This window comes from Chiloscyllium plagiosum, unplaced genomic scaffold (assembly GCF_037043375.1).
Source record: "Chiloscyllium plagiosum isolate Xiang-an unplaced genomic scaffold, Cpla_swu_hap1 HiC_scaffold_38, whole genome shotgun sequence".
Classification (NCBI taxonomy): domain Eukaryota; kingdom Metazoa; phylum Chordata; class Chondrichthyes; order Orectolobiformes; family Hemiscylliidae; genus Chiloscyllium; species Chiloscyllium plagiosum.
In genome coordinates this window covers 24,508,044-24,534,166 of record NW_028270176.1, presented here as the reverse complement: position 1 = coordinate 24,534,166, position 26,123 = coordinate 24,508,044, and the positions used below count along the sequence as shown (strand labels likewise).

The following is a 26,123-nucleotide window of genomic DNA, read 5'->3' as shown; positions in this document are numbered from 1 at the left end:
AAGAGAAGCAAGAGAATGTACAATCTCATCAAGGTTTGGTTGAGAAGAAAGTGCCATATCTCTTTAAAGAATTTACTTGTGGGTAACATTTACCCATGTGTGCCAGAAGTAGCTTGTAAACAAATTAAGATATTATGATATACAGTTGCAAGTCAATCATTGATGGCAACAGATGAGGAGGTATGTAATTCAGAATGAGTATTGCCAGGAAAGGTGATAATATATGAAATTCATGGTGAGACAATGTTCCATTATGTAAAGTGATTTTGGAGAGTCTGGTGAAAAGTAGTGAAGTGGTAGTCGCAGTAATAGAGAAGCTCTCATGGCAGGAATGCAGTTTATTCTTGATAATGATTTGGCTGGATCACAGGTGGGAATGATGCCTACAGTAGTTCAAAAGCCAGTGGAAAATCAGGCAACTGAGGAGTCTCTGGAAGTATATCTTGGAATGTATGGTGAGTCACAGATTAAAACCGGAGGAGAAATCAAAGAATAAAGATAAGGAAGTTAATGTTCAATTATCAGAGACCATGTTTGATCAAATGTTGAGAAAAAGAAACAAGAGGAAGTGAAGGACAAAGTGGATATTTTTCTTTCAGAGAATTTAGCTGAATTAGAACAGAAAGATAATGAACTAAAGCTGTGTCGTTGCTCCACGAACTGAATTATTGAAGAAATGCAGAAAATTTCAGTGAGTAGTGGACTGTCAGAAGGTATTTGAGCCCTGAGAGCTGTGTAAACCACTGCCCCAGTGTTAGCCAAAACTAATTGTGCAAAGCCATTCAAGGTAGCCATTGATGCAAGTGATGTGGGTGTCACTGTTGTACTCTTGTAGGAAGATGACAAGAAGACAGAAAGACCTATTGGGTATTTTCCTAGAAAATTGAATAAACATCAACAGAAATATTCCTCAATTGAGAAGGAGACCTTGACTTAGTGTTGAAGTTGCAGCATTTCACCATTTATATTATCAGTAATATATCTGAGACAATTGTATATGATAAAGTTAATTGAAAAATTTAAGCACAAAAATTCCAGATGTTTAGATATAGCTTATTATTGCAGCCATTCAATAAGAAAATTATACACGGAGCAGGATGATAAAACATAACTGTGACGAAGGAAGATGGAGCTTTGAGTAGTGTTCAATGGCAGGGAAAGAAAAAAGACTGAAGTGGACTGTATCACTAAATGTTTGTGTGCTTAGAGTCAATGTAATGTACATGTATTGTAGTGTACTAACTGAGCTAGATGAAGGTTTTTTTGTAATATGGGCCAGAAACCCAGAATAATAACCTAGGGAGCTGGGTTCAAATACCACCTTGGCAGATGGTAGAATTTGAATTCAATAAAAAACATCTGGAATTAAGAGTTGACTGATGACCGTGACACCATTGTCAATTGTCATAAAAACCCATCTGGTTCACTAATGTCCCTTAGGGAAGGAAATCTGTCATCTGTATCTGGTCTGGAGCCACAGCAATGTGGTTGACTCTCAACTGCCCTCTAAGATGGCCTAGCAAGCCAATCAGTCATATCAACCGCTAGAAAATCACAACAAAGAAATGAAACCCGACGGACCATGTGAAATCGTAAAAGACAGCAGCAAAATCCTGGAATTCCCTCCCTACCGGCATTGTGTGTCAACCTACAGCAAGTGGACTGCAGTCATTCATGAAAGCAGCATACCACCAACTTCTCAAGGGCAAAGAGAGATGGGCTATCAATGCTGGCCAGCCAGCATCACCCAAGTCCCATAAATTAATAAAAGGCATTGATGGTTTTCTTAAGGGGTGGTGGTTTGATGATACTGTGGCTTTAAGAGGTTATTTTGCCCCTTTTTGTTCGAAGAGCGGTTTTAACGCACAAGTATCAAAACCAATAAAGCAAACAGCTTGTGAGGACTTGTTTTTTTTATTATGTTGGAACAATACAAGCAAACTAAATGGATATGTTCAAGCTCTCTCAGAACTAGGATTTTTAACTTACATTTTCAACAGCAGTTATATCTAGGTCTGTTGCTGAAGTACATCTCTTCTTGCTATATTCCCTGTCTGACTTTTCTCTTGATATTTCTTCCTCCTGGACTGTTGGAGTTGAATGTGAGACAATCTGTTTTCTGAATTTGTTATTTGCCAAGGGTGTATGAATGGAACATTACTCTATTTGAACAGTTACTGTTTAATCGCTAACTAATCTACTCTTCTGATAAGTTTTCCAATGGAGTTGCATTTCAACTTAGTGTGTGAAGAAAGTGTATTTTGCGTAACATTAAGCAGTTTGACTAATCAAATTGTACCTGCAAAACAACACCTTACCTTTAATATAGGAAAACATTAGGGAAGAATCTACTTTCTTAATATATTTTAAGGGGGTTCAGTCTGGTATCATTAAGTATGGTAGTTATAATTTGTGTGTGAAGCTAGAGGATGTAGGTAGGGTTCTAAATGAATACTTTCAATTGGTATTCACTAGTTAGAGGGATAATGTGGGATAAAAACCAGGGAGAAGGTCTATAATACAATTAAAGAAATTAACATAGAGAGGAGGTTCTCACTGGCCCAAGAGGCTTATAAGTGGATTGCCAGGGGTCAGATGAAGTATTTCTCAGGTACTTCTCCAAATGAGGTGACAATGACATTGATTGAGTGCCAACTGTTCCAGTTCAGGGAATTGGTGCAGTCAGGGTGTGCATAAGAGCAATGTCCATGCAGCCAATATATATACCCCATAAAGCATGGGGAAGATTGCAATCTGGAGGAAACCTTGCCTTTGGCACAAGGAAATAAGAGAAGGATAATTATCTTTGTATAAACTTCCACTGTCACCTCCTTTATGTGCAGTGAACTTTCCCTGAAATGGCTCTAAGGAATTTATAGCGTCTCCTGTGAAAACAGGTCAAAACTGTACACAGTACTCCATAAGATATAGAATCAGAGTGAGGCCATTCGTCCATCGAGATGTGGTCTCATCAATGTCATATACCACTGCAGCAAAACTAACCCCACTTCATATTGCAATTAAAAAGTCATTCTTTTTAAAGCATTTTTGCCTGGCTAATCACTTGCCAGACGTGCACGATGACATTTTGAGATTTACAAACCACAAATGGAAGGAACTCAGTTCACCCAAATTTTCAAAGAGCCAAAAAAATGTCCTATAATATGTGAAAAGGGATACTGTTGAAACGTGAGGCAACAATTGGAGAATGTCAAAGAAGCATACCTAGAAGATATTTGGGAATGTAGGGAAGGGAGAAGTGCAGCAGTTCAAGGATTGAAAGTATATGCAACACCCACATCACTTGCAACAATAGCCACCTTGAACACATTTGCATAATTGGGTTTTGCTCATATTGAGGCGGTGGATAACCCAGCTTTCAGGCTGTCAATGTCTCCTGACATTTCTCCACCCATTGAAATTTTCTGTGCAGTCCTATCATAGACTATGGCCTGGTGGAGATCTGTTTAAATATGTCCAAGCATTACTTACATTTGATGAGAAAGATGTAGAAGTCTTTTCCAATTTTATTTGAGAAAGTGGCTAAACACATGCAATGGCTGGTGACTATGTGAGTGGTGTTGATGCAAACAAAGTTGGTGGTTCCAGCTAGTGAGGTATTTACATCAAACTGCTTGATGTTACGCAAAACACACTTTCTTCACACACTAAGTTAAAATACAACAAAAGAGAAAATAAAGAGAATTGGCTGAAATGCAACTCCATCGGAAAATTTATCAGAAGAGTAGATTAGTTAGCGATTAAACAGTAACTGTTCAAATATAGTAATGTTCCATTCATACCACCTTGTTCAGTTCTGGGGACAATACATTATATAAAACATGGCAAGGCCTTGGTTCAGCAGAGATACACAAAAACAGTACCAGCAGAGAGCAATCATTTATATATTTTGGGAGACTAAAGATGTTATCATGAGATAGGAGAGAGTTAATCAAAGTGCTCAACATCATTAATACATTAAATAGAAAGGATCATGTCTTCACTCACTGGGATCAGCACATTGGATAGAAAGCCCTGCTTTTTCTAGATCTGTCACAAAAGTTATCAAGACTTTAAAAGAAATATGAAAAATTCCCAAATAATTGATTTTTAGACCCCAGCTGATAAAACATAGGGACTAGATTTTGGTTTCACCTCGAATCATTATGTGTTGCCTGGGGCCGCTGTAAGAAGCAAGATCCAGAGTGAGGAATCGTTGGAGTGAGTGAAAACAGGAAGTAGCGCTTTGTGGTTTTTTTTTTCATAAGTTTAATGTCCCTTTTTCAGGGTTTGTCGCTTGTACAACTTTTTTTCTTCAGCTTCAACTGACCAGAGAGAAGGGAGGCTTAATTTCCTGACTGTATTTTCAAGGGTCTGCTGATTGGCAGAAAAAATCAAATTAGTGACACCACAGGAAACTGGTGCATTGATTCATCCGTGATTTGGGAAAAAAAATGTCAGCTTTTGGGAGAAAAGGATTAACAAGACTCAATAGGAATAAGTACAAGCCAGGACCAATGTAATGAAGCAAGGTAGTATAAGTAAGGTACAGTTAGTGTAAGGGAAGTTAATGACCTTGACCTTAGCATCATTGTTGTTTTCAAAAAGAGAGTTACTCAAGAGCATAACATGTCTCTGGTGTTGAAGGTGGTGCTATGGATCAGGCCAGAACCCTCAAAACATTTATACTTCTTTTAAGCAAATGTAAACTGGATATTCCAGGAGGAATGCCGCTGGTCAACCCACTTAGTTTTAAACAAAACAGAACTTATTTACACAATTACTGAATGAAAGACAAAGAACAGAAAACAGAAAACAGAATAACTTCTCCAAAAACCAAATAGATCATCCCAATTTAATGATGCTGATTCAAATATTTGCAACAATCCGCACAAACACCCCTTGGTAAAGGGAAAATCAAACACAGGGTCTTACAGGATAGAAGTCAGAGAAAGTACCAGCCTGGGCTTACTTCTTTGGGTGCAGCAGCATTTTTCAAACTACTGCTAAAAACCAAGCCAGAGAAAAGCTGAGCTGGGAGAATTGGCCACTTTCCTTTTATTGTACAAGTGTTCTTTCTTAAAACTCGAAAGCCTTCTGTCTGAGACAGTATTTGTTAGCTGTTATCAAATTGACCCTAAAACCCTTCAACTCTGGACCTTTTGGAGTCTGCATCATGTACGACCTCTCTGAAAAAAAAGCCAAGGACAGCATAACCTTGTTAAAGGAGCAGCTTCATCACAGTGGTGACAAACCACATTGTGGAGCTGGGGGTGAATTCACATAGTGGAACATCTGCAATGCTGAGCAAGTCTTGGGTAACAGGTTCGGTGAAGTGTTACAACTCGGCTATGCATTGAACAGGCAGACAGGACATGGATGACCACCAGGCAGTATTGGGTAAGACAGGTAGTGCAAGCCCCCCTTTGGCCATCCCCTTTTCTAACAGATAAATCATTCTCGATACTGTTGGGGGAGGTGACTATACAGGAGAAAGCTTCATGGCAGCTTGGGTGGGTCTATTGTGCTAGAGGGGAGGAAAACAAACAGCAGGGCCAGATTTGGAGAAAAGTCATTTGCAAGTGGACTGGACGGATGTTTCTGTGGCCATAAAAAAAAGAGACTCCAGGATGATATGTTGACTCCTGGGTACCATGGTCAGGAATATTAATGAATGGCTGCAGGGGAGAACAAACAGACAGAGGTCATGACACATATTGGTATCAATGAAGTAGGGAGATAAAGGAATGAGGTCCTGAAAGCAGAATTCAGGGAGCTAGGAAGTAGATGAAAGATCAGGACTCAAAATGTCATCATCTCTGGATTACTTCTGGTGTCACGTGGAAGCAAGTATTGGAATAGGTTAGTCCTGATGGATGTGTGGCTGGAGAGATTGTGCGGGAGGGAGGTCTATAGATTGCTGGGACATGGAGACTGTTTTTGGTGTGCATGTGTGTATGTGCGTATGTGATGTGTGTGTGTATATGCGTGTGTGTGTATGTGATGTGCGTGTGAGAGAGAGTGAGAGTGTGTGTTGGATCCAGCAAGGAAAACTGAATTGCCGCAATTAGAAGAGACAACAAGTGAGTCATGAAGGTGGAAACATTTTTGGCTTGTTAGGGCACAAAGGAGTTAGAACAATTGGATGATTTATTTTAGTATAAGAGTCTGAGGAACAAGGCAGATGTGTTGAGGGCATGAATTAAAACATGGGCGTAGAGTGTCATTGATGTCAATGAGAAAGTATTTCATGCTAGCGTTTACTGTGGAGAACTTGGAGAAATAAACAGGGAAATCTTGAGAAGTGTTCATATTGCAGAGGAAGAGGTGCTGCAAATCTTAAAATGCATAAAAGTGGATGAATCCCCAGAACTGTATCCCAGACCTCTGTAGGAAGCTAGGGAACTGATTGCTGACCCCCTTGCTGAGATATTAATATCATCAAAAGCCATGGCTGAGGTGCAAGAAGACTGGAGGGTGGCTAATGTGGTGCCATTACTTTAAAATGTGATAAGGATAATCCAGGGAACTATAGACTGTGAGCCTGATGTCAGAGGAAATTCCAAGGGACGGGATCTAAACATATTTGGAAAGCAAGGACTGATTAAGGATAGTCAACAGGGCTTTGTGCATGGGAAATCATGTCTCACTGACTTGATTTAGTATTTTAAACAATTGACACAGAAGATTGATTAAGGCAGAGCAGTAGACATCGTCTATATCGACTTCAGCAAGGCATTCGATGATGTTGGATTGGTTAACAAGGTTTGATTAGGGAGAGCTAGCCATTTGCATATAAGACTGGTTTGAAGGTAAGAGACAGGGGGTGGTGGTGGATTAGTTGCCTGTTACTGGCGAAGTGACACACGGTGATAGGTCCACTGCTTTTTCACACTGATAAAAATAACAGGGATTTGGATACAGGAGGAATGATTAGCAAGTTTGCAGATGACACCAAAATCGGTGGTGTAGTGGATGGTGAAAAATTTTATTTAAAGTATAATAGGTCCTTGATCAGGTGGTCTGATGGGCTTAAGTGTTGCAGTTGGAATAGCATGATTTGGATAAACATGAGTTGTTGCATTTTGGTGAGGCAAATCAGGTGGGATTGACACAGTTAATGAAAGGGTCCTGGCATGTATTACTGAACAAAGAGGCCTTGGGGCGCAGGTTCACAGTTCCTTGAAGGTGGAGTCACAGATGGACAGGTAGTGAAGGTGTTTGATACATTTGCCTTGACTGGTCAGTGCATTGAGTATAGGAGGTGGGATATCATGTTGCAGCTGTACAGGACGTTGGTTAGGCTACATTTGGAATACTGCCTTCAATTCTGGTCTCCCTGCTAGAGAGAATATGTTGTTAAACTTCAAGTCACAAAAAAGCCTTACAAGAATTATGCCATGGTTAGAGGATTTGAGCGACAGATAGAGGCTGAATAGGCTGGGGCTATTTTCCTGGAGCTTCAGAGATTGAGGAGTCACCTGTAGAAATTTATAAAATCATGAGGGATGTAGACAGGTTGAATAGACGAAGTCTTGTTCACAGGAGAGAAGACCCCAAAACTAGGGGGCATAGGTTTAAGGTGAGAGGGTAAAGATGTATATAAGGGGCAAAGTTTCATGCAGTGGGTGGTGTGTGTGTGGAATGAGCTGCCAGAGAAGTGGTGGTGGCTGGTACAATTACAACATTTAAAAGTCATCTGGATGGGTACATGAATATGAATGGTTCAGAGGGAAATGGGTCAAATGCTGGCAAATGGGACTAAATTAACTAAGTATATCTGATCAGCATGGATGATCAGCATGGGTCTGTTTCCATTCTGTATAGCTTTATGACTCTATGACTCCAATGAGAAATGATCAGTAACATCTTGATTATAATGTAAAACCGAACCATAAAACTTAAATTCTTTACTTGTTCAGACAACTTTGAGGTGGATTGTTTTATGAAATAATCTCAGGAATCTCAGGTTCAGGTTTAACAATCACTTGTTGAGCCTCTGCAGAGAGAATTCTGAGGTAGTACTCTGCTAACCAGTGAGAAACGCTGGATATTTATACCTATTGGAAGGTTACATGGACAGTACATTACCTTAATTCCAAAATGATCTGGTTCAGGCAAGTAACTTGTTTTTCATACCTTCCAGAGGTGTTAGTATATCTGTAACCCCCAGTTTCACCACCTGCCGAGGTGAGACCCTACTTCTGTCCAAAGCCTGTGTTCATTCCCAGCAACCTTTTCCTCTCTAGATGTATCAATCTATTCTGGTTCACAATCCATATGATTCAAACTGAATTCATGAAATTACCAAAATCATCCAATCATACAAAGCCTTACAATCCTGTGTTGAAGAATTGTTTCATTTGAACTGAAATGAAGAATTTTCAGACAAAGAGTGTACAAATTTTGAAACGCTTTGCAGAAAGCAGTTGCTGGTTTATCTTATTTGCTAACTTAATTCCAAAATGATAAACGTTTGGCAACAAAATTGTTAAGAAACATGGGGCAATAGTTGGTCATTGAAGTCAGGTCACTGATCAGTCGTCATTTTTTTTTAATAACAGAAAAAGCTCAAGGGTTTGAGTTGAATCCTTCTTTTCCAACGTTTCTATAAAAGGTAGAAACTTATCTCAGCCAATAGAGCAAACAGAGCAGTCGTACTGCTCAAGAAAAGTTTCTTCATAGAAAGCTTCAGAGACTGTGACTCATGAGGGAATATCAGGGCTTAGTTGATGAGGGGAATAAATGTCAGTGAAATACATATTAACCTTTTGGCAGTTACAGGTCAGAAATTAGCTTGATGCAAGCAACTGACACCAATCTGCAAAGCCAACAGGAAATAGCAACAAATAATTTTTAAAAATGAAAGTAATTTGATATTTATCACCTGCACTCTGGATAATTCAGAATGAAAGCAGTCGACAATTTTTTGCCACACAAATAAAGAGTATTTGTTGCTCTCCAATTCAATTTTAATTTAATCCCTATCCTTCCTCTTCACTTTCTTCAGGTAACCATTGCACTTCTCGGGTTTTGTTTGTTAATGGTACGTTGGCCACTTGGGCGTTTTTCCTGGTGGTGGAAATATTGATTGAAATTTTTACACAATGGAGTCTTTTTTATGGAGTCAGTATACACACACACACACACACTGACACAGGTAATAATGTGCATTACTACTGTACAGTGACAGTTTGGGGCTAAGAAAGAAAAAGAAACAAAATTTGTAATGACTGACAGAGTCATCTTGGCAAGGTATCAGGAAAGTAGGAGGGTTCTGGGTGTTGGAGGTGATTATCTATATTATATTTACATTGACTGATAGAAACAGTCTGTAGAGCTTTTAAAAGAGGTTTATTTCACTGACCTGCAAGAAGGAAACTGGAGATGAAACGTACTCTCTGGCATTTACATCGTTTGTGCTTTTATTAACGAAGGTGAGAGGTTTGTTTTTATTCAGTGTGTTGCTCATTACGTGTTACAGACTGACTTGTGTCTTCTAAAAATTAACCTTGAAATCTATACCTTCTCAACCTCTCCCCAGTGGTGATGCTCAATTTAAACCACCAGCAGTCGTTTTTCTCTCTCTGCAATGAGAGAGTAGCCTTATGGTCCTGTAGAATTTCAGTGACTTTACTCTTACTTTTCAATTGCTAAAGCTCTTAACTTGGGAACTGTTCCTTCAGGCTGGGAAAGTGTGCATGCCACTGTGAAACCAAGTCATTACAGACAAGTGAATCTCACATTTATTTCGTTTTCTATGCCAGAGTTGGGGGGGGGGAAAGAGGGGAAGGAGTGCGGTTGCTAGTCTATCATGAAAGAAAGGGTGTCCGGACAGAATTTCTGTTTAACTGCTCAGTCAAATTGTAACACACTTAATAGTGTTTCATTTGCACTCAGACCTTACTATGGGCTTGAATCCGGAACGTTATGACTCAAAGCAAAAGTGTTGTCAGAGAGCCATAGGATGTAACCAGTGTTGTTGTGTTTGGTACTGGGTTTAAGTCTCAAATTTTCACCATATTTGTTCACAATTTAGATGACACCACTAATCCAAATTTGCAAATTACACAAAGTGGTCAATATTGTAGCTGTATTAAAGGAAGCACTGAATTATGAAGAGATATTAGATTACTTACAGTGTGGAAATAGGCCCTTCGGCCCAACAAGTCCACACCGACCCACCACCCACCCATACATTTACCCCTTCACCTAACACTACAGGCAATTTAGCAAGGCCAATTCACCTAACCTGCACATCTTTGGACTGTGGGAGGAAACCTACGCAGACAAGGGGAGAATGTGCTAACTCCACACAGTCAGTTGCCTGAGGCGGGGATTGAACCCAGGTCTGCTGGCGGTGTGAGGCAGCAGTGATAACCACCGTGTCGCTTAATATTGACAGATTAAGTGAACAAATATAACTGTGGCATATAGATAAGTCATCAATGTACAAAGTCAATGATCTTCAGCACTGCATAGGTAATTTTTACCATTTTCTGTCTGTCTGCTCGCACTCACAGGGAAACACTCACTCCATTTCTGCTTCTGCGCATGCATCTCACCAATCCACATGATCTATAACTCGCTGGTCAGCGTGCATGATGCCCATTCAAGGGGTTAAACATAACGCTTCCTCATACAAAGATCACCCTCAATGTACTCTGTGTTGCCTACTCATTCACTCAGGATACATCACCATCTCTCTTGGTTATGAACCAGCCAAATGGTTAAAATTTTCTTCAGGATCCGGGCTGGTAAGCCATTGTAGTTGCTGCTGGGTTGTGGGGTTGAGACAGCAAAGAGTCCCACTACAGTAGTTCTTCTAGAATGTGATGGTTGCATTCTTGTGCAACCTTGCATTAGAGAAATATCGCGCTTAAAGTATTAACAATGTCATTGTGCTACAGCCAACACACATTTTAAAGGTTTGCGCTTTAGAAACAGTGTCCCCAGTTCATCAATCGCGTTATAATGAATTCATGTGAACAAGACACGCATTATAGCAGAACGACCTGCAGATCTAAATGGAGCAAGTGAACCCATAGGCCGATCTCCAGGGGAGTTCGCACCCTGGAAAGTCCACCATCATCTGGTTTGGAATAGTTCAATTGCTTCACAATATTCAAATCTGAACCAATCAAAATAAATGTCTGGTTAAATGGTCACGAGTTCTACAGGAGGTGAAGACTGGCGTGGCCATATTAGTGATTGCAGAATCAGTCTTTACAAAGTGCCATTATTTAAGAAAGATGGTCAGATAAAGCCAAGGAGCTACAGATCAGTGAGCTTGACGTTAGTGGTGGGTAAGTTGTTGGAGGGGATTCTGAAGGGCAGGATTTATAGGTATTTGGAAAAGGAGGGTCGGATTAGGGATATTTAACATAGCTTTCTGCATGGGAAATCATGTCTCACTAACTAGATTGAACTTTTGGAAGAAGTGTCAAAGATGATTGAGGAAGGCAGAGTGATGGATGTTGTCTATATGGACTTCAGCAAGGCATTCAGCAAGGTTCTCCATGTTGGATTGGTTGGCAAGGTTCTATCACTGGGGAGATCCATTTGGATAAAAACATTGGTTCGAAGGTAGGAGACAGAGGGTGGTGGTGGTGGGCTGTTTTTTGGATTGGAGGTATATGACTAGCGATGTGATGAAAGGATTGGTGCTGGGTCCACTGCTTTTTATCATTAATATACATTATATGCATTTGAATATCGGAGGAATGGTTAGTAAGCTTGCAGAGAACACCAACAGTTATCTCAGAGTACAACAGGACCTCAATCAGTCGGGTTAATGGGCCAAGGAGTGGCAGCTGGAGTTTGATTTGGATTTGGTATTGGATGTTGCATTTTGGTAAGGAGAATCAGGGCAGGATTTACAGTTAATGCTGGGTTACTGCCAAACGAAGAGACCTTAGAGTGCAGGTTCACAGTTCCTTGAAAGTGGGTTACATGTAGACAGGGGAGTGAAGAAGGCATTTGGTACACTTCCCTTTATTCATCAGTGCAATGAGTATAAGAATTGGGATGTCCTGTTGCAGCTGTATAGGACATTGGTTAGGGCACTTTTGGAATATAGCGTTCAACTCTGGCCTCCTGCTAGAGGAAAGGTGTTGTTTAATTTGAAAGAAATTACAAGTATGTTGTTGGGGTTGGAGTGTTTGAGCTGAATAGGCTGGGGCCATTTTGCCTGGATTGTTGGAGTTTTAGGGGTGATGTTTATAAGATCATGAGGAGCACAGATAGGGTGAATAATCAAGATCTTTTTCTCAGGGCAGGGTAATTCAAAATTAGAGGGCTCAGTACAGATTCGAACTGGGAATGCTCAATCACTAATCCTAGTGTTGACCTTCACTGGGGATCCTCACCCACTGATCCTCACTGGGGATCTTCACCCACTGATCCCAGTGTTGACCCTCACTGGGGATTCTCACTCACTGATCCTCACTCATGGATCTCAGTGCAAGAGGATGAAGTTGGTGTGGAATTGAGAGAAAGTTTTTCGGGGAGATATGAGCCATGAACACCCATCATATTAATTTTCTATTTCAGCAGAATTGAAACCGCTTTCACTGTAACTCAAGAACAGAAGAAATTCTAGATGTGCCTCCTCAACCTCATGTATATAATTATTGAGTGTCAGACACCAGCTACACAGCCCTGAAGAGAAGGGGTTTGACTCACTGATCTACACAAGGAACATGGACGATCAAAGCAAGATGAAGTTCCTCTTCAGTATTCTCAACGTTTTTGCTCTAGTTACTGGAGGTGAGATGTTTCTTCAATATTTCACTTGTTCATCTCTTTCAGGCTGATCATGTCAATGGAGATATTAGTGAGGAGCACTGTCATAGCAATACAGTTAGTGATGTCAGCAGTGTGGATTCAATTCCCACACTGGCTGAGGTTACATGAAGGACTCTCCTTTTCAACCTTTGCCCTCTCCTGAGGTGTGGGGAGCCACCAGCAGTCAACTCTTTCTCTTGAATGAGAGAGCAGTCCTATCATCTGACTTCATTCCAGACACAGGTGGTGAATTTTTTAACACATTCTTTGGAGATGATGACATACCTAACCCTCATGACTCTTGACAAGGTGATACTGGGTATTTTTCACAGAATCCCGACAGTGTGGAAATAGGTCATTTGGCCCAACAAGTCCACACTGACCCTCCGAAAAGCATCCCACCTAGACCCACCTCCCTACTTTTTTGTCTAACTCTAGATTTCCCATGGCTAACACACCTAATCTACACATCCCTGAACACTCTGGGCAGTTTAGTATGGTCAGTCCATGTAATCTGTACATCTTTGGACTGTAGCAGGAAACCCATGCAGACACGGGGAGAACATATAAACTCCACACAGGGAGTTGTCTGAGGGTGGAATTGAACCCAGCTCCCTGGCGCAGTGAGACAGAACTGCTAACCAATGAACCAATGTGCCATGGCCATATTGCAGTCTGTGTGGTGTGGATGCAACCACAGCGCTGCTAGGAAGGGAATGCCAGGATTTTGACCCAGCAGCAGTGAAGGAACGGCAATGTGAAGCATGGTTTAGAGAGTAACAAATTGGTGTTCCCACATATCTGTTGCTCTGGTCCTTTCCGTGATGGGGATCATTAAGAAGGTGCTGAGTAAAGAGCCTTGGTGAGTTGCTGCAGTGTACCTTGTGGATGGTTCACAGAACAGTCACTGTGTATTCATTGTGGAGGGAGTGAATGGTGAATGTTTGCGGATGCGGTGCCGATCAAGTGGATGGTGTCAAGCCTCTTGTGTGTTGTTGGAGCTGCACCCCTTCAGGCAAATGGGGCGTATTCAATCGCACTTCTTAATCATGCCTTGTCGATGGTGGACAGGCTTTGGTGAGTCAGGAGGCGAGTTACTCGCTCCAGGATCCCCAGCCTCTGACCTGCTCTTGCAGCCACTGAACTTATACAGCTCACCCAGTTCAGTTTCCAGTCAATGGCAAACAGCACCATGAATCTGAAAATGTTCCAAATCTCAGCTCTAGCTCAGTGGGTAACACTCTCATTTCTGAAGTCACAAAGTCCCAGCTCAACGTTCAACTTCCAGAGAACTGAACAGATAAAAACCAGGTTGACAGTACTGAGGGAATAATGCTCCCAAGTATCCTTACTCCGAGAAAGTAACTAAGTCCCCAACTGAACTCTGAAATTAATGTGCACAACCATAATAATTATTATTATTTGAGAATGAAGTGAGTTCTCCAATAATTATTTGAGAATGAAGTGAGTTCTCCATGCTAGCCTGGAGCAATATTTATCTCCAATTAATAATCAAAACCTGCCTTCAGACAGAGCATGGAGGGGTTGGATGGTGTACCACACAGCCAATCATTTATCTCATTGCTATATCTTGCTGTGCATCAACTGGCTGCCATGTTTCTCTGAGCTATGGAGGGGAATGAACTTCTGACCTATGTTTGGAAGTGATCTGAAAGGTCCTTGACACTCCAAAGGTGCTTGTACCTTAGTCCCACACATGAGTTCCGTTCCATGTGATTCCAACTCTGACTGATCATTTTCTCTTTGCTTGCATCTTTTCACAGCCTCCACTCTGACCTGTTACACTTGTCTTAATCCAACCGGAAACTGTACAAGGCAGATCACATGCCGTCCAGGCCTGCAATGCACAACCTTCTTAGACACAGTAAGAATCGGTGAGCGTGCATCTGAATAATTAAAATTTCTAAGTCCGCAACATGTATAATTTGTAAATTAGAAGTCTATAATATAACATAAGACTCCAATGAAATACTGTCATATTTTTGTCTTTAAGTCTTTCCAAGAATGTAAGAGGATTGTGGTCAGTGTACATGACAGTCTCCGACACATTTATCATCACATAAACATTAAAATGTTGTAAAGCCAGAATCAAACTCAATAATTCTTTGTCAATGTTAAAAGTATTTTCTCTGGTTGGTGTTGAGTTTCTTTGAAAAGTAGCCAATATGCCGCTCAATTCCACCATCATCCTCTGCAGCAGTATAGCTCCAACTCCTATATTGGCAGCATAGTTTGCAACTTTGAAGGATTTAAAAACATTTGATATAGCTAAAACTGGTGTGGTGGTTAATACTGCTTTTAAATTCTCAAACGCCTCCGTCCAAAGTTTTGTGTTCTTCTTTAGTAAATCTGTTTGTGGCATGACCTCGCTGCTGAAGTTTGGAGCAAACTTCCGCTAGAATCCACTTAGTCCCAAAAATCAAAGCACATCTTTCTGAGTATGCATGAATATATATTGTGTATTTCATTGTTTTGTCTTTCTGTTGTAAGTCCATTCACCTGTCAGGACTAAACACTTCTGCCTGAACCTCTACCTGTTCAGGTTTTCCTGCACCATCACGTCAAACACCGTGTCAGCTAATTGTACTTCTACTCCATCTTTCTCCTTAGCATTTGCTTCTTGCTGTGACTAATGACAGCGGGAGCTTGTTACTATAGAATCTGGAAAAATTCCAGGGTATTTTTCTTTTAACTCCTCAATTCGCTGGCCTCCCTTTGGCTTTTCAACAAAAAGGGGATTCGTTCCCATCTTGGCTCCTGCTAAACTGTCCCCAAAAACAAACCATATTTCTGGAACTGACTCTGTTACTTCCTGAGTCTTGATTTGGTTCTCCAACCTGATCTTACACAGGGAAAAGCTAAATTTCTATTCCACGGATTACCATTCACTTGGATAACATGTCAGAAAGAGTGCAAATACATTTGTCTCTTACTATTTGTCTCTTACTATAGCTCCTGTGTCTCTCAAAATTTTAACTTCTTTCCCTTCTCCCCCTATTCTTCCTGAGTAAACTTTACCCACGGAGGTGAAGTTCTTATAGAGATCAGGCCATGACTCAATACTCAGCCCCTGCTTAGGCACTCTCCTGCAACTCTGACTTTTTTCGGAGTTTCCTTTACTACTTAGCCACTTTTAATGCACCTTTTTCCACAGTGCCTTTCTACAACGACCAGTATTGTGATTTTGCTCTTGCAGTAAAATCACTTTTTCCCAGGTCCTTTCTTAATCCATCGGCATGGTAATTTTCTGTATCCCACTCTATTCCAGTGAAAACACATTGAGACCTTTCACCTTTTTCCCACCCTCTTGGGTTTCCTTTTTCACCTGTGATACACTATTCCCAGTGTGATCTACTCTTTGTTTTGTAGTGCAGGATTTCCTCTTTGCCTAACTTCCAGCCCTCACAGGGTGATATTCCTGCCATAAGCTAAATTTCGTCTTAGGCACCAATGCATATTCATTTGCCATCTCTGCTTCTCTTCTCACTTCTTGAACTTTGTTCATCCACTTGAATTCTTATCATCTCAGGAAGTAGGTTTTTAAACTCCTCCAGCAGAATAACCTCTCTTAGAGTCTCATAGGTTTTGTCTATTTTTAAGCCCGCACCCATCTATCAAAATTACTATGTTTAATTCTTTCAAACTCAGCATAAGTCTGACCTGGTTCCTTCTTTATGCTTCTGATACCAATTCGCAAGCACTCAAAATAGCTTTTTTGACATCTGGATAATCTCTTGACTCCTCATCCGATAGCGCTGCAAATACCTCACTAGCTCTGCCTACCAGGTTAGTCAGAATTAGCATTACCTACAAGTTCTCTGGTCACTCCAAGTTCCTAGCCAATTTTTCAAATGAAATAAAAAGGGCTTTGACATCTTTCTCATCAAAAGGTGGCAATGTTTAACTTTCTCTCTTCATCTCCATCCTGTTAACTTGACTTTGCTGATTAATTCACAACTTGTGAAGTTCAAATTGCCTCTCCTTTTCATTTTCCTCTCTCTCTTTGCTCAGCTAAAAAAAACCTTCTTTCCCCTTCTTTTTCCTCTCTCTTTCTCCTCTCTTTTTACTCAGCTAAGAATCTTCTCTCCTTTTCTATAAGAAGTACAGTTGGTAAGTTTGCAGATGACACCAAAATTGGAGATGTAGTGGACAGCGAAGAGGGTTACCTCAGATTACAACAGGGTCTTGACCAGATGGGCCAATGGGCTGAGAAGTGGCAGGTGGAGTTTAATTAAGATAAATGTGAGGTGCTGCATTTTGGGAAAGCAAATCTTAGCAGGACTTATACATTTGATGGTAAGGTCCTAGGGAGTGTTGCTGATCAAAGAGACCTTGGAGTGCAGGTTCATAGCTCCTTGAAAGTGGAGTTGCAGGTAGATGGGATAGTGAAGAAGGCATTTGGTATGCTTTCCTTTATTGGTCAGAGTATTGAGTACAGGAGTTGGGAAGTCATGTTGTACAGGTCATTGGTTAGGCCACTGTTGGAATATTGTGTGCAAATGTAGTCTCCTTCCTATTGGAAAGATGTCGTGAAACTTGAAAGGGTTCACAAAAGATTTACAAGGCTGTTGCCAGGATTGGAGGATTTGAGCTACTGGGAGAGGCTGAACAGGTTGGGGCTGTTTTCCCTGGAGCATCAGAGGCTGAGCAGTGACCTTATCGAGGTTTACAAAATTGTGAGGGGCATGGATAGGGTAAATAGACAAAGTCTTTTCCCTCGGATTGGGGAGTCCAGAACTAGAGGGAATAGGTTTAGGATGAGAGGGGAAAGATATAAAAGAGACCTAAGGGGCAACTTTTCCACACAGAGGGTGGTACGTGTATGGAATGAGCTGCTAGAGGAGGTGGTGGAGGCTGGTACAATTGCAACATTTAAGAGGCATTTGGATGGTATATGAATAGGAAGGGTTTGGAGGGATATGGGCTGGGTGCTGGCAGGTGGGACTAGATTTGGTTAGGATACCTGGTTGGCATGGACGGGTTAGACTGAAGAGTCTGTTTCCATGCTGTGGATCTCTATGACTCTAACGTGGCTCTTCTTTCCCTTTCTTTATCTTCTAACTCCATTTCCCTCAACTGCAATTTACATTTTTCTAACTTTATTGTACTTGTCTGTTTCTCTGATACACCTGAGTGCTGACCAACCTCATTACAATTTCAGCTTTTCTTTTGTTCCTGGTTAAAACAATTCTAACTTATTTGTTAATTCTAAAAATAGGTGTTTCCTCCGACTTTCTAAACTTCCTTGACAAATCTGGGAAGCATCTTCACACCCCAATCTCAACAACCAATGCCCTCACTTCTAATTTAACTAACCGCAAGTAACTGAATTAAACAAACTTTCTCACCCATGTTCTATTTAAAGAGCTGGGGTACTAATTGGCAAGTATTTAAATCTGCAGGGATCTTTTCTACTCCAAATCTGTTCAAAACTTCAGACTGAATCTGTCTGAACCTGTCCAAATCTCCGACCCACACCCCCAAACTGTCACAACTAGAAGATGAACCCCTCTGTTAGTTAAACCAGACAGCTAGAAAAACTCACCTCGCCTCCTAATCTGTTAAAACATTTAGGACAGAGAACTCCCAAATTCCACTATTTAAAGAAAATAGCATTTTTTTAAAAAACTCTAGAAGTAAACATTAAAGAAATATTCACAATTCAAAGCCCCTCTTCCTCTTACCCGCTTATTATCTGCCTCCAAGTCTTAAACTATATACTATTCCAGCAAAACACCTTTTAAAATCACACCAACTTAATTTCAAAAGCTGCTGTCATCTTCTGTGTCTCTTTTCTTCCAGCTGAAAATCTCCCTGGCTCACCTTCTTCATTTTTACTGCGCATGAAAAGGTACCCTTGATACAGAGTGTTTCCTAATTTTTTTTGGAGAGCAAGATATTAGCCTTCCCTGCATTTCTGGCTCAGTGGTAGTTGCTCTCTGACCAATTTTCAAAATGCTGCATCTCTATACCTTCAACAGTGGATCGTCTCATTAGTTCGATGTTGGTAAAACAATAAGTTCAAACTTGATTGAGCACAATTTAAACTGTTTGGTTAAATTTGAATTGCTGGCAAAATAGCAACCAGAACTCAGGTATCTCTTTTATGGCCAAATGTTACATCTTTTCAGTTTTCCAGTACTCTCTGGGACTGCCATCTAGTCATATACACAGGGGCTTGTAATCTCTCACTTTAGAACAGCATTCACTCTCCCTTAAAGGTACAGTACACGCCTTCAACTTCATAACACTTGTCAATCTTTATTGCACCCTTTCCAGTTTAATAACTATCCGCTAACAGGGCGACCAGATTATATACAATACTCCAAATATGAGTCCTACTCGCTGCTGAGCATGTCTATTTGAAAACATACACTTTGATAAAATGATAGACAAACATGTATGTATGGAATAACAGAGGAAGTGATTGTTTGTACTGAATCAAGGACAGTCAATCTCTGTGTGTTTATAGGTTCAACAACATCCAGCTACATTGCTAAAGGTTGTGGATTCTGCAACGATGCTTTTTCCTTCAACTTTGGTTCAATCGCTCTTTTCCAGGGATCCCGTTGCTGTAATTCTGACTTATGTAACAATGTCAATTATCAAGGTAAGGTCAGAAACATGTGGAACCAAGCAGCACCTTCGAGTGAATGACTCACTCAAAAAGGAACAAGTTGCAAGGCTGTCGGGGAAATGCTCACAGAGGAACGATGGGCTGAAATGCCTCATTCTGTTCTGTGTGACTGATTAATGACAAGGGTAACTCTGTTTCTCCCTCCCCATGGCAGTCCCATTGTAATCCTTAATGTTCGATATTATTCTTTCAGTACAACAGAACACATCAGTGAATGGTCTCGAGTGCTATGGGTGCTACAGTAATTCTGTCAGTGAGTGTGTCAACAGCTTAACCGTTGTGAAATGTACAGGGATCGAGAATCGCTGTGGATATACTGACATTCAGCTGCCCATTGGTAAGTTTCTGAACTGATATCCCAAGAGACGAAATGTCACTCAGTGCCTCACTGAGGAAAACACTCTCAGGGAGGGAAGAATGAAAATGAAATTCAAACATGAAATCAGGTTATGCCATGCAATGTTATTTCAGGAATATTCCTGCTGATGGTGTGAATCCTACAATCACAACCCACTCTGCGATTCTTCTCCAAACAGCCATCAAATGAACAATGACCGTCTTCCCTTCCACGTAATTCAAGCAGACAAAAAGGGAATTAGTGTCTTCAAGGAGCAGAGAGATGGAGAGAGAGAGACAGATAGGGACAGGCAGAACTGAAAATTGCAATTTCGGATGATCATCACGTAGAAAGGAGGAGTAAAGAAATCTTGAGTGGTTGTAGGGGCAGGAGGAGCTTATGGTGATAGAGATGGATATAGAGGCTGAGGAGGTTGCAGAGATAGGGAGGGGTGTAAGGGCTGGAAGTGGTTACAGAGATGCTGGGTCTGGAGGTGGTTACAAAGATATGTAGGTGTGCTGGGGCTGGAGCAGTTTACAGAGGTAGGGAGGGGTGTCAGGGCTGGAGGAGGTGACAGAGGTGAGAGAGGTGGCGGGGCTGGAGAAGATTACAGAGCTAGGGAGGAGTTAGGGGCTGGGATGGGAGATGAAAGTGGTTTAAGGCAGGCTACAAAGATAGGGAGTACTGTCAGGTGTGGAGGCAGTTACAGAGATAGGGAGGCATGATGGGGCTAGCAGAGATTACAGAGTTAGAGTACGGTATACAGACGGGGGGAATTTACAAAGGTAGGGAGGGGTACAGGGGCTGGAGGAGTTACGTAAATAAGGATGGCTGTAGACACGAGGAGGTTGAAGGAAATAAGGAGATGTAGGGATGGAGCAGGTTTGAGACAGTGAAGGGCACAGATGCTGGAGGAAATTACGGAGATAGGGAGGCAGCTGACAAGATTACAGCGATGGGGAGGGTTTTGGCAGTTGGAGGAGATTACAGTGATAAGGCTGGATGCAAACACAGATCTAGGGAATGTTGCAGGAAGTGAGGAAGTGACACCGACATGGACAGGTGGAGGAGAAATCTCACGTGTGGATTCAAATTTCTCCTGAAGTCTCGTCCCAATCTTTGCAACTTGTTTTGTTTTATCTTTAGAAGAATATAAATGCATGTTTGAGTCTAAAGACCTTTTTCCAGGATTGCTGCTGGTTGTGATTTTGCTTCAGGAACAAGCAAGTGGAATGAACAGGTTATTATACAATTGCTCAATTGAAAAAACCTGGAACTTTCTATCACCAACAGTTGGAGGACACAGTTCGGTTATCGTCAAGGGATGTGTATCTGAGAGTGCCCGTCAGCTAGTCAAATCATCATCGGTTTTCGGAGTACAAACGGTTTCTGACATCCAGTTTTGTGAAGGGAATCTGTGTAACAATGAAAGAACTCTCCCAGGTACGAATACAGCATGGGTAGGTGGGAAACTGAAATCTACATTCATTCCGTCTAATATTCTGTCTTCATTCCCTGTGAAGGACGAAAATGTCAATCCTGTGACAGTGCGTCTGGAAGCTGTGAACCCACTCCAATACAATGCATCTCTTCAGACTGTAAAGCAATCTTGATCAAAGAAGACAGTAGTAAGTAACCCAGGAACAAAGTCTGCTTCAAATAGCTGAAGATTCTTTCAGTCTAAATCATTGATACTTTATATGTTTGACTCTGGGATACATCACTTTTTAAAATTAATTCATTCATTTGTGGGACGCGATTGTCACTGACTGGCCCAGCATTTACTGCCCATCCCTGGTCGTGATGTACTGCCTTCTTGAACCGTTTGTAGTCCACATGCTGTGGGTTGACCCACAATTCAATAGGGAGAAATTCCAGGATTTTGACCAAATGACAGTGAAGAAACAGCGATATACTTTCAAGTCAGAATAGTGAGTGGCTTAGAGGATAACTTGAATAAATGTCTTGAAGCAATCAAGGAGTGTGCCAACACCAATCTCTTGCATTTATAAAACACCTTTAACATAGTGCAACACCTTGAAGGAATTTGACATGATTACATAATACTTGGTTTGACACCAAGTAAGAAATGGAGATATTACAACTGGCCACAGAAAGCAATGTGGAAAATGAAGGACCTTTGGAGCATCTTAAATGAGATAAAGGTGAGAGAAAGAGGGAGGTGCAGCGATAGAGTAAGAGACAGAGGTAGGGAGGAAGGTGCAGAGGTTTTTGGTGGGAATCCTAGACCTTGGGACCCCAGGCAGCTGAAGAGATGGCTACCACAAGTGGAGCGATGGGAATTGGGGACAAGGTAAAAGGAAAGAACTGGAGGGTCTGAGGGACCTCTGAGGCTTGCTGGGGCTGGAGGTAAAGATCTAGACCCCCATGAGTGGTTTGGAGGGGTGGGGGGGGGGGGTTCATCTGTTCCGTGATCGGTCAATAAGCACTCACAATCAGTCCAGGTCTTTAAGACTTCATTCTTTATTTCTTCATACGGCTGTGAAACACAAAAGTTGTGTACTTCCGTATTCCTCAGAGGAGCGGCACACATGGCTTAACACAAAGACATTTCTCTACTTTTCTTAATGAAGGGTACAGGCCATGATCACATAGTATATTCAAACAATTACCAATCACTACACGATACTGCTTTATTTGACAGTTACTTCCTGGGAACCAACTATATTTTCCAACACTCAGACCACCCTTATCTCACTAACCGCGCCATTTCACCTGCATCTGAAGGTCAGTTAGGATGGCCAATAGAGTTATTTCTATGCCTTAAAAGGCACATTGTCTGCTAATCTCTATTGAAGCAGACTGAGGTTAATCACTTATGCAGCTATAGCAGAATTAGCAGTTAGTAACTGAAAAGCCATTTTATGCAGCTTTAGCAGAATTGTCAGTTTGCAGCCTAGAAGCCATTTTGTTACATTATTTGTTTTGAGAAGCCATCTTGTTGCCACCTAGGTTATTGACAGCATCTGTTAAATGGTTACCCCTGATAACAACTAGTCACCTCCACCTGTATTCAGGTTTCAGACCTTCAGAGGAAGTTACAGGGATAGAGAGAAGTTTAGGGGCTGGAGGAAGTAACAGATAGGGAGGAGTCTAGAGACTGGGGAAGTTACAGAAATAGGGAGGCATGTAGTGCCTGAATGAGGTTACACAGGTATGGAGGGGTAGAGAGGCTGCGGGAGTTTACAGAGATCAGGATGAGTGGTGGGACTCGTGGAGGGAAGCCTTTAATATTGGAAGTACAATATTCCAGGAATGAACTTCAGCCAGAACAATAGGGCAGCCATCTGCCTGCATGATCCTTCCTCTGGGTTTTGTCTCAGTTAAATGCCTGACTCTGTTTGTACAGGTGGGACGATCAGACAGTTTGGCGTTCGTGGTTGTGGGAACTGTACTGGCAATCTGTCCTTTAATGCTGGGACATTCTCAGTGGAAACATCTGAGTCCTGCTGCCAATCAGAGCTCTGCAATGACACAGTAATCACAGGTAGGTCATAAACACACACACACATACATACACACACACACACACACACATACATACACACACACACATACATACACACACACACACACACACACACATACACACACAAAGGTAGCATGCTATGTCCATGTCAAAATGTGAAAGTATCTGTAGCAAAGATAGAGGCCATTCAGTCCATCTGCTGCACGCTGGTGCTTTCATGCTCCACATGGACATCCTCCATCCCCCCCTACACCCTCCCCCCACCTCAGCTCACCCCATTGCTATAGTCTTAGATTCTTTTCTCCCCCATGGATTTAATGGAGCTTCCAACTTAAACTGACATGATACCACTTTCAAAGGTGACAAGCCCACAGTCTCCTAGTCCCTCAATAAGGACGATTCTCCTAAATTCCTGCTTGGATTATTGTGTCTCTTATATTGATGGCCCTTGGGTCTGGTGTCTCCCACACCTTCTCTACCCTATCAACACCTTTCATTGATGTGAGAAAATAAACAGAATTCCCTCTTAGCTTGCTCCCTTTTAGAAAGAAGAGAACCAGATTTCTACAGATAAATCCAATAGCTTCTGAAGGCAATCTTCGAAATCTCAAGTTCACCTTCTCCCATGCCTCTACATGCTTTGATGACGGAGACCAGAACTTTTCACAATGATGCTGTTGTGGCTAATGCAAATATGGCTACATCATCTGACCTTATCCACCTGAGTGCTCCCCTTAGCCTTCACCTCTATTTGGACAGCTATTATCCAATATGAATATGACTTCCTTATTATTCCAACAAAGGATGCTCCCTTAGGATTTTTGACACAAGGACGCATTGAGGAAATTGCACAGTGAAACTGACATGTGCCTTTCTTTTCTGTTGCTCAGGAAAAATAAACACCACCTTTAATGGGCTGGAGTGTTACGGATGCATGCCATTTAGGAACACGAGCTGCGTAGATCGCAGGAACTTGGTGAAATGTGTCGGGCATCAGACACGCTGTCTTCACTACTCAGCTACAGGTGAGTCTTGGGTTTTACCGTATCAATTGTCTCCCAACGTAACACTGACGCAGCATCAACGTATCATTCGCCTCACACCGACTTTACCTCTTTTCAGATTTCCCAGAGCACAATGTAATCGTTAAAGGCTGTGCATCTGAGAGCTTCTGCAGAAACTCAGACGTCATGAAGTTTTACAACCTGCAGCCAAAACAAGACTTCTACTGTTGCCAAGACAACGGCTGCAACCTTAGGAATTCAGGTGGCAGCACAGTACAGACAGCAATGCCCACAGATTCAGGGGGCAGCACAGTACAGACGGCAATGCCCACAGATTCAGGGGGCAGCACAGTACAGACAGCAATGCCCACAGATTCAGGGGGCAGCACAGTACAGACAGCAATGCCCACAGATTCAGGGGGCAGCACAGTACAGACAGCAATGCCCACAGATTCAGGGGGCAGCACAGTACAGACAGCAATGCCCGCAGATTCAGGGGGCAGCACAGTACAGACAGTGACCTTTCTGCTCCTGCCATTAGTTGTCCTTGTACAGGACTTGTTTTAGTCAGGGGTGTGAGAGAATTCTGCTGCGTTGTGGGAGATTAGCAGATGATCCTGTCAGAGAGGGGAAGAATTTGGTTTTCCTGAGTTGTTGTGTAACTGGAACATGCTGCCTGAAAGGGCAAGGGATGCAGATTCAACTTGACACAGGGAGAATTGGAGAAACATTTTATCATGAAAAATTCACAGGGTTTGGGATGAGTGGGACTTGCTGCATAGCACACTTGAGCTAGCACAGTTATGGCTGCTTGAAGACTCAATGAATCATCTGTTGGAATCACTAATATAACATGGGGATGTCTTTCTTCTCTCGTTTCAAACAAAATTTTATTTTTGGGTCTCCATCTTTCAGTTGATTGGAATCCCTGCAGATTCTCTGTACTTAGCCTTCCATAATGTTTGTACCTTGGCTTTAATCCAGGTCAGTCATTCCTCTGTTCCTCTGACAATATTTACAGACATTCTCCTGTGTTGATCATGGTTCAGTTGGTGACTGAAGCCTCTGATTCAGTGGATGGTGGGTTTGAGTAGCACTGCAGGAAGTTGAATAGAATATGTCGGCTGATACCAACAGTGAAGAACAGCACACTGTAAGAGGAACAGTGTGGAGAAAATGTCGCATCATCAGAGAGTCAGCACAGAGAGAGTGCCACACTGTCAGAGGGACAGTACTGACACAGGGCTGTAAATATTGGAGGTTCATGCAAGGAATTGAGGTGTGGATTGGGGGCAGGGAGGGAAAGTTGGTGGTGTAGTGGTGGTGCGTTCATTCTCTGAACTGTGTACCAGCTCTGTTTATCATTCCCATAGGAGATTGCCTGGAGATTTACAGTTCAGGATAATTTCAAGATGTTAAAGTAACACAATTATTGAATGCAAATCACATTCAGAAAGCTGATCGTTAAACTTCGCTGGACTCTAATTGAATATTCCGCAATAAACTGATCAATGCTGAATTTCATTCAGAAGACATGAGAGTGGTTGTACAAATGGGCCATGTGATTATTTATCTCAGGCAAGATTTGAAAGCACAAACAAACAATTCACAGACACGCATTTGCATCTTGGCAATATTCCATAAACAATGAGTTCTGCAAATGAGCCTGAATATGCATCATTTTTCCATACCCCTGTAGGTTACAGTGAGGCAGGAGGTTACTCTGCAGGCGTCCTGCAGTGAGGAATTCACCTCCTGACTCCCCAAAGCCTGTCCACCATCAACAAGGCACAAGTCAGGAATGTGATGGAATACTCCACTTTTGCTTGGACGAGTGCCGCTCCAACA

General features: G+C 41.8%; 1 protein-coding gene across 2 annotated transcripts; it reads left to right on the top strand.

Annotated features, from left to right (window-relative positions):
- Nucleotides 1–9,290: 9,290 nt before the first annotated feature.
- Nucleotides 9,291–25,813, top strand: LOC122544185 (urokinase plasminogen activator surface receptor-like). Of its 2 annotated transcripts, none has more exons than XM_043683235.2 (10): nt 9,291–9,437; nt 12,556–12,768; nt 14,571–14,681; nt 19,280–19,417; nt 19,638–19,781; nt 21,075–21,224; nt 21,305–21,409; nt 23,152–23,289; nt 24,162–24,296; nt 24,394–25,813. In XM_043683235.2, the coding sequence occupies exons 2-10, from the start codon at nt 12,702–12,704 to the stop codon at nt 24,840–24,842; spliced, it is 1,437 nt and encodes a 478-aa protein (XP_043539170.2). In that variant the 5' UTR covers nt 9,291–9,437; nt 12,556–12,701; the 3' UTR covers nt 24,843–25,813. The 2 variants fall into 2 exon arrangements, with proteins under 2 accessions (XP_043539170.2, XP_087837177.1); XM_087981051.1 differs by having other exon boundaries at nt 9,312–9,437; nt 12,553–12,768.
- The last annotated feature ends 310 nt before the right edge of the window (nt 25,814–26,123 follow it).